Source organism: Mustelus asterias, chromosome 15, assembly GCF_964213995.1.
Source record: "Mustelus asterias chromosome 15, sMusAst1.hap1.1, whole genome shotgun sequence".
NCBI classification, from domain to species: Eukaryota; Metazoa; Chordata; class Chondrichthyes; order Carcharhiniformes; family Triakidae; genus Mustelus; species Mustelus asterias.
The window spans coordinates 51,503,338-51,516,224 of record NC_135815.1 but is presented as its reverse complement, the minus strand read 5'-3'; the positions used below and the strand labels follow the sequence as shown (position 1 = coordinate 51,516,224).

Here is a 12,887-nt window from a genome sequence, read left to right as displayed (position 1 = left end):
ATATATATATATAGTAATATAAATGCATTGATTTCATGCAGAAATTGTAATGTCACAGTAAAAGACCAGCAAATTGGTCGGACTAATTTTAAAATTAACAATTTGTAGGTGTGAAAATGCCATGAAAGATAGGCATGATGCATAAGCAAACGAACATGCATCAGTTAAGTTTCCTGTCAGTGTTGAACACATGCTGCATGTGGTCAGACAACGCATTCTATTAATGCACTGAAATCTATGCATTATAAACCCAAAGGTAATTCAGATATTGTGGCTATGTGCTTGTAGTCTCTGCAAAAACACCTGTGGTTTCAGTAGGTCAACCAACCCACCATTCATCCCATTGTACACACTTCTGTGATGAGGCGAGAGCTCGTCCGCTGTTGCTGCTGCCGCCGCCGATGGTCTCCGCAGAGTCCCTTCCCGGCTGCTGCTGCCCAGGTGCTTGAGGTGCTCGGGGCTGCCGCCGCTGCCCAGGTGCTTGAGGTGCTCGGGGCTGCCGCTGTAATGCTGTTTAAGGCGCTCGGGGCTGGCACCCCGGTGCTGCTGCTGCAGATGCTCCGGGGTGGGTGTGCCCATCAGCATGTGCTTGGGGTGCTCGGGGCTGGAGCTGGCCATGTGCTTGGGCAGCAGCTCGGGGCTGCCGGTGCCCAGGCTGTGCTTGGGGTGCTCGGGGCTGCCCCCGCTCGCAGCCCGCTGCTGCTGCTGCTGCTTGTGGAGGTGCTCGGGGCTGCTGCCGCTGCCGGCTCCCGCTGCTGCTGCCGCCGCCGCCGCCGCCGCCGGCTGCTGCTGCTGCTGCTGCTTGTGGAGGTGCTCGGGGCTGTCGGTGCTGCCGCTGCTGGAGCTGCTGCTGCTGCCGTCCCCCAGGTCCCGCGGGCCACTGGTGCTGCCCAGCTGCAGCAGGCTGGACTGGCTGTCGATGGAGCTGCGGCTGCCCGCCGCGCTCTTGTCCTCCTCCAGCAGCAGGCACATCTCCTTCAGCTCCAGGTTCTCCTTCACCACCTCGTCCTGCCTCACCTCCAGCTCCTTCATCTTCTGCAGGTACAGGGCCACCTCCTTGCGCATCAGCCCCGCCGTGTAGCGGCCCAGCCGCTGCCACTCGCGGGACACCTTCTTGCCCTTCTGCCGGTCGTCGTCCAGGAAGCAGCAGAGGTCCCGCAGCTCCTGGTTGTCCTCCTGCAGCTTCTGGTTGACCTCCTTGAGCCCCCGGATCTCGGTGAGGTGGACCTGCAGCCTCCGGTTCACCTCCTTGATCAGGTTGCTGTGGTCGATCATCACTGTCATCTTCTCGGCGTCCGACCTCCGGAGTCTCCTCACCAGCTCCTCCTTACTCCACTTCAGCAGCTCTTCGTCCGCGAGCTTACACAGCTCCTCCCTCGAGCCTTCCGCGCTTTTACTCATATTTTATTAAAGTTTTTTTTTCCCAAGAAAGAAAATCAAATAAAAAATTTAAACCAGAATTCACACAATTGAAAATTGTTACTTCCCACTGCGGAGCATCCTTCAGCTTTTTTTCTCTCTCTTTTTGTTATTCTCGGCAGCAGCAGCAGTCCTTTAGCGAGTTGATGTGCTGTCCGCTAACAGCACCTTCTCCCTCCCTCTCTCTCTCTCTGTCTCTCCCGCAGCCTCTCCGCAGCCGCAGCCGCTGCCAATACCCGCGCTCCGCCTGAAGGGAGCCTTGGCCAGCCCTCCTCCACCAACATTACGCATGCTCGCCAGTGCCCGCCCAAAAGGCAGCCTGGTCCTTGTAGTCTTTCCATCATCTCAACGCCCCTCCCCATCCCCCTCAGCAAATTGTCATCCTATGCTCCAAACTGCTCTGTGAAAGATACCAACCATTTTCATCTCCCTCACCCCTCCCCTCCCCTCAGCATCCTTAAATCCCGAGGGCGGCACGGGTGGTCAGCACTGCTAACTGACAGCGCCAGGGACCCGAGTTCAATTCCCGGCTTGGGGGTCACTGTCTGCGTGGAGTCTGCACGTTATCCTCGTGGGTTTCCTCCGGGTGCTCCGGTTTCCTACCACAGTTCAAAAGACCTGCTGCTTAGGTGCATTGGCCATGCTAATTTCTCCGTCAGTGTACCCGAACAGGAGCCAGAGTGTGGCGACTAGGCGATTTTCACAGTAATTTTATTGCAGTGTTAATGCAAGCCTACTTGTGGCACTAATAAATAAACTTTAAACTTTAAAATTTGGCCTCCCTCCCTCCACCTCACCATTGCTGCATCATTTTGCTTCTCCAGTGATGCCAGGGTTTTCCCTTCCACCTGTTGAGAGAGAATAGAGCCAACGTTTCAGGTCTGGATTACCCTTTTGTCAACGACTGTCTACCCTTCCCGCTGTCTCAGAAAAGCAGCCAGCATAATCAAGGACCACACACATCCCGGACAAACTCTCTTCCACCTTCTTCCATCAGAGAAAAGATACAAAAGTCCAAGAACCCTTACCAACCAACTCAAGAACTACTTCTTCCCTGCTGCCATCAGACATTTGAATTGACCTGCCATATTTTAAGCTGATCTTTCTCCATACCCTGTCTGTGACTGCAACACTATATTCTGCACCCTCTCCTTTCTTTCTCCCCTGTGTACTCTATGAACAGTATGCTTTGTCTGTATAGCACGCATGGAACAATACTTTTCACTGTATCGCAATACATATGACAATAATAAATCAAATTAAAACATTGGCTCTATTCTCTCTCCACAAATGCTGTCAGATCTGCTGAGATTTTCCAACATTTTCTGTTTTTGTTTCAAATTCCAGCACCTGCAGTAGTTTTTCCTTTTCCCTTCCACCATTCAATGAAAATCCATTCCACGTGTTGATCACTCTCTGACTGAAGATGAACCTCCTGATGCCAGCCCGAAGATTATCTTTTCACCCGGGTCTCTGGTCCTACTCCTACTTTTCAAATTTGTATTCTGCATTCACATTTTCCATAGACCATTTAATATCTTCCATTGCTCTTTATCATTACCTCAGATCCTTCCCTTTCCAGACTGATCAGCCTTAGTTTCTGCTCTTTTTCCTCATAGCTCAAACACCTGATATTAAGGACTAGTGTTATGGGCCTGCTCTGCTGTGCTTTTCTTAGTGATCAAAATTGAACACAAGAGCATGGAGTCAACTAAGAGTGCCAAATCTCTTTCAACTTCATCTTTAGCTATTTCAGCACCATTCATGAAGATTGCACATTGACCATTTTTCCTGTTAATCTTCAGTACTTTATGCCTTCATTTAATTGCCTCTGCCATTGGTTGGCCATTTACAACCTTTGTTTAGTTATTACGTGAGCGAAACCATTAGGTCAAATAGCTGATTAGAGAATTAAACACGTGGCTCAAAGAAAAGTGTGAAGAAGGAGTTTGGATTCATGAGGAAATGGCATCAGTGCCCAGGGAAGAGGGAGCTATTCTGTCAGGATGGGTCCCACTTAAACCAGGGAGGGATCTATGTCCTGGCCAGTCATATAACTAAGGCTGTGGACAAGGCTTTAAACTATACGAGGGTGAAATGGAAATTTAGGAACCCAAAGAGAAAGTTTGAGGCAATAGAACACTGTAGCTCTGTGGATAAAGACAAGCAGAGTGGTACAGGAAGCGTCAGGGGTTAAACATAAATTATGCGCCAACGAATAAGGTCATTGCAGGGAATATGAGTTTAAAAATAAATTAAATGTTCTTTAACTAAATAGAAAAAACACCTGCAACAACTAATTAAACTAATGGCATAAATAAAAGTAAATGGTTTAGATTTCATCACCATTACAGAGACATGTGCTGGAATTCTACCGCCACGTAATTGGAGCGGGCAAGGGGCAGACAATGGAAATGTCCATTGACCTTGGGCGGGATTTTCCAGTCTCGGGTCGAGGGAGCCGTAAAATCCCACCCATGTTTACAAGGCGCGCTAAATTTAGGAAATGAATATTCCAGGGTACACAATATTTCTGAAAGACAGACAGAATGACAGAGGAGGAGGGGTAGGCCTGATAGTATAGGATGACGTAAGGACATTAGTCACAAAGGTCTAGCCTCAGAAGATCACGAAATGCAATCAGAATGGGTGGAAATAAGGAATGGTGAGAGTCAGAAAACACTGGTGAGAGTAATTTGTAGTCCCCCTAACAATAATTAAATCATTGGACAGAGCATTAAGCAATAATTCATTGGAGCTTGTAACAAAGACAATGTAATGATTGTGGGAGACTTCAATCTTCAAATACACTGGGACATTCAAAATGGCAAGAGTGATCTAGAACATGAGTTTGTAGAATCTTTTCATGACAGTTTCTTGGGGCAATACATTATGGAATCTGACTAGGGATAAACCCATCTTAGGTCTAGTATTCTACAATGAGGTAGGACATGAGAAACATCTTGGTAAAAATCCATTGGGAAATAATGATCATAATAGCATTGAATTCCAGGTTAAATCTGAATATGTGACATATTCCAATCACAAACAAGAATCTTAAACTTAACCATAGTCAGTTATATAGGTGTGAGGGGAAAACTGGCTTAAATTGATTGGGTAAATAGACTAAAACATACAACAGTAAATGAGCAATAGAAAACATTTAAATACACAGTTCAAAATAGTTAATAAAATACATTCCATTGAAAAACAAAACCTCAACAAGAAATTCTATCTGTAGCTCACGCTGGAAATGAGGGGTAGCTGGAAATTAAAGGTAGTATCAAATTAAAAGAAGAGACTTATAATTTTGCTAAGAATAGTAGAAAATCTGAGGATTGGGTATGTTCCAGAGACCAGCAAAGGGCAACTAAAAGTTGATGAAAATAAAAAAAATAGAATGAGAGTGAGCAAGCGATAAATATAAAAAAACAGATTGTAAGAGCTTTCATAAGCATGTAAAAAGAAAGAGGGTAGCTAAAGTAAAAATGGGTCCCTTAGAAGCAAAGACAAGAAAATTACCATGGGGAGTGAGGAGATGGCATTGGACAAATATTTTGTGTCTGTCTTCACAATCAAAGACACAAGTTGCATACCAGAAATAAAGGGTAACCGAGGGGTTAAAAGAGTGACGACATTAAGATAATCAATATCAGTAAAGAAAAATAATGGAGAAACCTAAGGGATGAAATTTTGACAAACCCCCCCTACATGGTGGTCTATACCCTAGAGATCTAAAAAAAGACAGATGCAGATAGAATGGGTGTGCTAGCTATGATTTTCCTAAATTCTTTCGATTTGTTAAATGATCCTATCAGATTAGAAGTTGAGAAATGTAACAAGAAATGATTGGGGACTTTGAAATATGGGAGCGCAATCTCAGAATAAGGGCCAATTATTTGAGATTGAAATGAGGAGCATTTATTTCACTCAAAGGGTTGTCAATCCTTGGAACTCTCATGGATTACCCTGGTGGATTATGGGTGCTCCATCACTGAATACAGTTAAAGCTGGGATAGGTAGATTCTTGGTCTCTCGGGAATCAAAGGATCTGGGTGGGAAAGTAGAGTTGAAATGAAGATCAGCCATGAGCTCATTGAGTGGCACAGCAGGCATGACTGATCATGTGGTCTACTCCTTCTTCTATTTCTGGTGTTCTTGTTACTTTTGAGATCTCACTGTGTTCAATTCATTGCATTGCCAATATCCAAGATTCTCGCCATTCTCCATTCCACTCATTATACCTTGGGCAGGAATTTCCGGCCATGCGCACCTCAAGGTCAGAAATTCCCGCCCGAGGTCAGCGGATCTTTAAATGATCCACTCAATTTTCTGTCCCACCCACTACAATTCCTGTGGTGGGCAGGATGGGAAAATTCTGCCCCTTAACTGTGATTTTCCAGGATATTCTGATTCAGAATGTCTTTAAAATGCTTCCATTGTCCAGTAGTGCACTGTTTAACTGTGAGAATATTGCAATCATAGAATCGTAGAATCATACAATGCAGAAGAGGCCCTTCAGCCCATCAGGTCTGCACCGGCACATTGGAAACACCTGGACTCCCACCAAATCCCATCTGCCAGCACTTGGCCCATAGCCCTGAATGTTATGATGTGCCCAGTGCCCATCCAGATAGTTTTTAAAGGATGTGAGGCAACCCGCCTCCACCACCCTCCCAGACAGCGCATGCCAGACTGTCACCACCTTCTGGATAAAAAAAGTCTTTTCTCACATCCCCCCTAAACCTCCTGCCTCTCACCTTGAACCTATGTCCCCTCACGACTGACCCTTCAACTAAGGGAAATAGTTGCTCCTTATTCACTCTGTCCATGTCTCTCATAATCTTGTACACCTCAATCAGATCACCCATCAGTCTTCCCTGCTTCAACGAAAACAACTCAAGCCTATCCAACCACTCTTCATAACTTAAATGTTTCATCCCAGGTGGCATCCTGGTAAATTTCCTCTGCACCCCCTCCAGTGCAATCACATCCTTCCGATAATGTGGTGACCAGAACTGCACACAGCACTCTAGAATGGCCTCATCAGTCCTGGGAATAAATTACACAATACCATCAACAAGTGCCTTAACTAATCAAATTTGTGGCCTGAACAATGTAGCCTCAGTTCTGCTCAGGACAAGATGTTGCGATTGGGGATCTTGTACCAATATTTCAAGTTAAAATAGTAAGAAGTTTAACAACACCAGGTTAAAGTCCAACAGGTTTATTTGGTAGCAAAAGCCACACAAGCTTTCGAGGCTCTGAGCCCCTTCTTCAGGTGAAGAAGGGGCTCAGAGCCTCGAAAGCTTGTGTGGCTTTTGCTACCAAATAAACCTGTTGGACTTTAACCTGGTGTTGTTAAACTTCTTACTGTGTTTACCCCAGTCCAACGCCGGCATCTCCACATCAAGTTAAAATGCCATGGTACCTCACAAATGGAATTTCTCTACCACCTGATGTACTCACAATGCAGCATTCAAGCTTTACCATTCTGAGCAAGCATCAGCATAACAATATGGATATTTAAATTTTAAAGCAATTCTATTGATAGTGGCACTATTGATAATGATAATTGCGATAGCTAATTATGATGTTGGCAAAATTACAGTGTCCAGGGAGGGTTATTGAAATTGTATACATATGCATACATCTAGGTATTTATTTGTCATAACATATGATCTAGTCTGCAGCAATTATGTCACAGAAAGTTATTGTTTCTTTGAGTCATGACTCATAAGAAATTTAACAAACAACTATGTAATATATTATTGACACTAAGAAAGTAAAATTCAACTTTGGCCCAGATATAAAACAGCCATTATACACTCTGACCAAGTCACTGGATTGGAAAGAAGAATGGGTAGGGTATATAGCATGTGACCAATCCATAACCACCTATTTGACTTTTGCTCCCAGATTCCTCTGTAGCACCATGAGGTAGAAAATCAGTCATATTGCAAGTGCTGTATAAGACAGTTTGCAACCTTGATGTGATACTTGATCCCAAGATTAGCTTCCAACCATGTATCTGCACCATCACTAAGACCAACTAGTTACACCTCCATAACATCACTCAACTCTGACCTTGCCTCAACTCACCTGCTGGTGACATCCTCAATCATAGCTTTGCAACCTCTTAACTTGACATCTTCAATGCACTCCTGGTTGGCCACCCACATTTCATCTTGGGTAAATTTGAGGCCATCCAAAACATTTTTGTTCATGTCCTAACTAGCACACATACTATTTCTCTGTGCTTGCTGGCCTACATTGGCTCCTAGTTAAGCAATATCACAATATTAAAATGTATTCTTTGCTGACTTTCCTTATCCCTGTAACCTATCCAGTCCCAAAACCCTCCCCAAAACCTTTTGAGATATCTGTGCTCCTCAATTCTAGCCACTGGAGCTTCCCCAACTTTATTCATTCAATCATTGGTAGCTGTGCCTTCAGCTGCCAAGACCCATAAGATCTGAAATTCCCTCTCCAAACTCTCGGCAACTTTCCCTCTCTTTCCTCCTTTCAATTACTCCTTGAACTTACCACTTTGAACTAAACATTTGACCATCCACCCTAATGTCTCCATATGTGTCTCATTTTCAAATTTGTTTTATAATACTTTTGTCCAGCTCCTTGGAACATTACCCCCACATTAAAAGTATTAGATAAATACAATGTTTTTGCTATTTGTTGTTGTGTTCTAAAATGGCATAGACACCTGTATCATAAAATTTGTTCCTTTTATTTCAAATTTTACAAAATTTACATATTTAAATTTGTTTCCCACATTCAAAGCTTCTCTGTTGGAGGGTTTCTGGGGACTCTACCTTCTGTGTATAGGTATTGTGTGGTGCCGCAGTGGACTTGTTGGGGCTGGATGCTGGGAAGACCGGTTTACAAGAGGTCCTCCTGGTGACAAGCCTTGACATGTTTCATAGGTTTGCTTTTGGATTTGTGTAAGTCGTATAGGAACCAAGCCTTGAAGAGCACAGTGCAGATATCCCTCTTGTACCAATGTACAAGGTTTTCCCTTGCTTTTTCAGCACTGCTGTACTATTATTGTGTCTGTTTGTTCTTGGAATAAGTTCCCATTGTCTCACTGAGATGGTGTCAATAAATCATCCATCAGTTTTTACCCCACCATGTTTTCCAAAAATCTGTTTCCTCTCTGTGACAGGGCTTACATTGCTGATTTACAATGTCTTCTCATTGTTCTCTTCCATTTCTCCTATTTATTTTGATTTATTTAGGGACTTCCTTGTCTTCCGATTTCCAGTATTAGCAAATGATCTACACCCACAATTATGTCGTCTTTCTTTTCACTTAATATTTGCCAACTGATCTTCGATTTTTTTTTGGTCTTGATATAAAACTGTGTTTTCATTGTGTCACATTTTCTGCTACATTTATATTACAAGGATGAAAAGTCACCACAGCCTGAAAAAAATCAGTTAAAACAAAAGTTAAATAATTGCTATCGAGCTTATATTATAAATGATAAAACATTTTTTTTTAGAAATCAATTTCAAGTTATTTAAGACCGTCCTATCACAAGGTTTAAATGACATTAAAGACTATCCCATCTTCATTTTCTTATGTTTTGACCACCTCTGGTCTTGATTTGATTATTGTTTTATAAAACATTAGAAATAAACTTACAACGTAACAAACTAATGCAATAGGATCTTAGAAAGGTGGTGAAGTGAGGTAAAATTAGCACAGTGGCCTCATGTGCCATCATTTCTATGACCCTATCCATTATTCTCTACTCATTTTAGCACATGTGGAGATGTTTTAAAAGTTCTTCTATATTTTGGTTTTAGTTATATTTCAATACGGTCAAAATGGGGCATTCTCAGTTGTTTGAGCTATTATCCATAATTTGCCAGAAAGCACAGTACTTGTAAAGTACACTTGTGCTGCCTAGGAAACAGTCAGTTTGTAGTGGCAGGAATACACGGCTACAGTGTCCTCAGGTGGCCCAATTGAAAATGGCGATCTTTGCTGAAAGTCAGCGGGACTCTTCAGTTTCTCATTGCTGTTTTATAAAGATAGGAGATAGATTTTTTTTAAATTATGTCTTGTAGGTTACTACTGGTATAACCACTCTATTACATACTCTTAAGAAAACAGCTTGAATCTATGTAACCTTCTCAGTATCAAAAATATATCTCAGAGTTCTCCACAGATCAGAAAGTGAAACAGACCCAAGCAAGAGGAAACATAGTAAAGGATAAGGGTATTGTTGTATATTGGATAATTAATACTAGGAAGCACAGAGAGTTGAAAATAACAGAGCTTTCTTTACTGCGTGGTGTTCAGTACTTGACTGCTTCTTTACGCTGGCAGTATCCTGTGACATCACTTCCGGTGAATAGATGAATGTATAAATGCACAGTGTTTACTGCAGCAACCAAGAATCAATATTAAAGGACCCAGGTTCAATTCCAGCCTTGGGTGACTGTGTGGAGTTTGTACGTTCTCTCCATGTCTGCATGGGTTTCGTCTGGGTGCTCCGGTTTCCACCCACACTCCAAACATGTGCAGGTTAGGTGGATTGGCCATGCTAAATTGCTCCTTAGTGTCAGACGGATTAGTAGGGTAAATACGTAGGATTATGGGGTTAGGGCCTGGGTGGGTTTGTTGTCAGGGCAGGCTCGATGGGCTGAATGGCCTCCTTCTGCACTGTAGGATTCAATGATTCTATGATAACATTTCTTCCACTTTTAAATTGAATGTCCCCAACAAATTCAGACAAGTGCAACATGAACAATAATCAATGAACAATAATCTATAAATTAGATGGGTCTGGAGGTCGTCACTCTCGAAACAGTTGACAGCGAATTTCTGGTGTCTTCTTCTTTGCACTGGTTCTAACCTTTGGTGTTTTTGTCTTTGCATGAAAGGTATCAGTGATGGATTTGACCGGCGTTGACATTGCAAATAGAGGCTGACTCTATGTTTGGTCTAAAAATCATAGTAACAGAAGATGGCTGCCTTTATTCTGCTATTAACACCCACTCTGGACCAAAGCTTTAGGGAGTGATCTTAACTTTTCATCCTGCCAGTTGTTGGGCGATGAGTGAGCTGGTAAGATCACAGCATAGGCAAAAAATTGGATTCGTGCCTGATTTCTCGCCTATCGCAATCTTACTGGGCCCGGATATTCGGTGAGATAAGCCTCGCGCCCTTTTTGTGCATGAGGCTGATCTCAATATTTAAATTCTATTTTAGAGGGTGCCAGCCTGGCACCCTCACAGTGCCAGCCTGGCACCCTGGCACTGCCATCTTGGTGCACTGGCAATGCCCACCAGGCACTGGTTCGTACCAAGGGGAGGGTCTGAGGGGGCAGGGCCCACTGGGAGAGGGTGGGGCTATGCTGCACACTCTGCAAATGGCATTGGATGGGAGAAATGCTGCACACTCTGCTACCAACAATCGACTGTGGGGGCCGCGATTGACCAGGCCAGCACAGGGGGGGAGGGTGTTTGATCATCTGGGCCGGGGGGAGGTGATTGGCCGGCTCATGTGGGGGGCCACATGTACTGTTGCACAGAACAGAAAGATCTAAGAATGCACAACTGTGCCCTCTGCTGTCAGCTGTGGGCTTTCTGGTGAGCATAGGCCCTTCCCCCCCTCCCCCTGCTGGCAGGAAACTAATTTAGCAAGATTTTTTGCACAGAGTGGCATAAGAGACAGCCTCACCGAAAACACAGATCTGAAACTCTCCTGTTTTCATGCTCATTCGGACTTAGAATTTTTTAAATTAAGATTGGCCTCTAAGTCTTTAATACCAGCATTAGCACTCCCTTTGCCTTGTGCTTCATGTTCAATTAATCTCCTCGCCCTCTACCTGCCCCTTCCCCTTTTTCAACAGCTCAAACCTCATTCCATTTCTACTTCGCTCCAGTTCCAAGGAAGAGCCATATTGGACTCAAAACATGAACTCATTTGGTTTTATTTGAAAAAACATTCACATAAAAAAAGATATTCTGCCTGTTCTTGAAAATTGTTAACATTTAGATTATTTACCTTTTCTTATGGTAAACGTAACAGGTGATAGTTTACTTAGATTTTCACCTATATGTTTGAGAAATGAGCTGAATTATAATGTTAATTGATGCAATTTCACTCAATACCTTTTCTGCTGTTTATAGAACACAATAGCAAAGCTAAAACAGTTGTGTAATCAGCAGTAGTTTTTTTTTGTCACATTCACATGTACAAATGTGCATATAAACACGTACACAAAAATACTCAGCCTGGCTGCCTAATAAAAATTATCAATATAAATTTCATCTGACTTGATCTTGAAAATTATTTTCAATCTTTTATTCAACTATTTAAAACATATGATGAGAAAAAGTGCTAGAGGCGAAAGAAAAAGTACCGTATTGGTTCAGATGGCAATTATATTAATGAATTATGACATATTAGATCTGATGCATATTGGAAACAGAGAGAATTTGGTGTGCCGGGGAATAATAATCATTAAAATTTGGCAGGCAGGTACAAAAAATGACTGAAAAGGTTAAATGGAAAAATGGACCCGATTTTACCAAAATTTCGCGCCCGTTTTCGGGCGTGAAGTTGTGGTAAAGTTGGGCGTCGGGCCTAAAACACGGTCCAGACCCGACCCAAGGCCAATCGCGCCTTTACCAATGGCCGATCCGGGCGCCATTGGTAAAGGCGCGATTGGCCTTGGGTTGCATTTGCATGCATTTAAATCGGCCGAATGAAGCCCGTGCCCAACTTTACCAAAGTTTCCCACTTTATCCTCCGCCCCAATCTGTGCCCGCACAATTACCGACCTGCGAAATAAAAGTCGGGAGCAGGCGCCTCCACAGCGAGGGTGTGAGAGGAGGTAGGCGCGTTGCAATCGGAGGCTCCGTGGTACTTACATGCATTGGAAGTCGCGGCCATTCCGCTGTCCCGGGTGGGTGGCGTCTCAGGGCCTGTGTGGGGGGGAGGGGGGGTGATGCTGCTCTGCACAACACTGAGTGCAGCTGGGCCCTAGCACCACAGCTCACTGCAGGCTGAAGGCTGAAGATGTGCACAGAGTGCACATAGCACTGCAGCAGCCTGCCAAAGCAACCAGGGACTGTGGCTGTGTGTGTAGCCTGGGGCTGGGGGGATTGAGGGTAATGGGGGGGGCTGTGGCTGTCAATGTGCTAGGGCAAGCAGCATTGCATGACTCCAACATCTGCTCCTCCCCGCCGCCCCCCCCCCCCCAATCCACCTCCCCTGCCCCCCCCCCCCTCCCTCCCCTTACCCCCACCCCCCTTTCAGAGTGGCGAGATGGCGTTTGGAATGCAACCAATCGATGTGGCTGTATTATGGGTTGCTGCTGGAGCCGAGGAGGAGGAACTGGAGGAAGAACTGCGGGCCCAGGAGGCCCGGGCCGTACCACCTACAGGGCTGGAGGGGGACGACCATCAGAGGCAGGAGGTGGCCAACATTCTCCC

General features: G+C 44.3%; 1 protein-coding gene across 1 annotated transcript; it reads right to left on the bottom strand.

The window, feature by feature from the left end:
• Positions 1–261: 261 nt before the first annotated feature.
• On the bottom strand, positions 262–1,401 carry ccdc85a (coiled-coil domain containing 85A). Its single transcript, XM_078230467.1, has one exon. The coding sequence runs from the start codon at positions 1,399–1,401 to the stop codon at positions 262–264; it is 1,140 nt and encodes a 379-aa protein (XP_078086593.1).
• Between the last annotated feature and the right edge of the window lie 11,486 nt (positions 1,402–12,887).

Excerpts from the sequence above, each read along its gene's own strand:
- ccdc85a (XM_078230467.1), bottom strand. The coding sequence starts at position 1,401 with ATGAGTAAAAGCGCGGAAGGCTCGAGGGAGGAGCTGTGTAAGCTCGCG.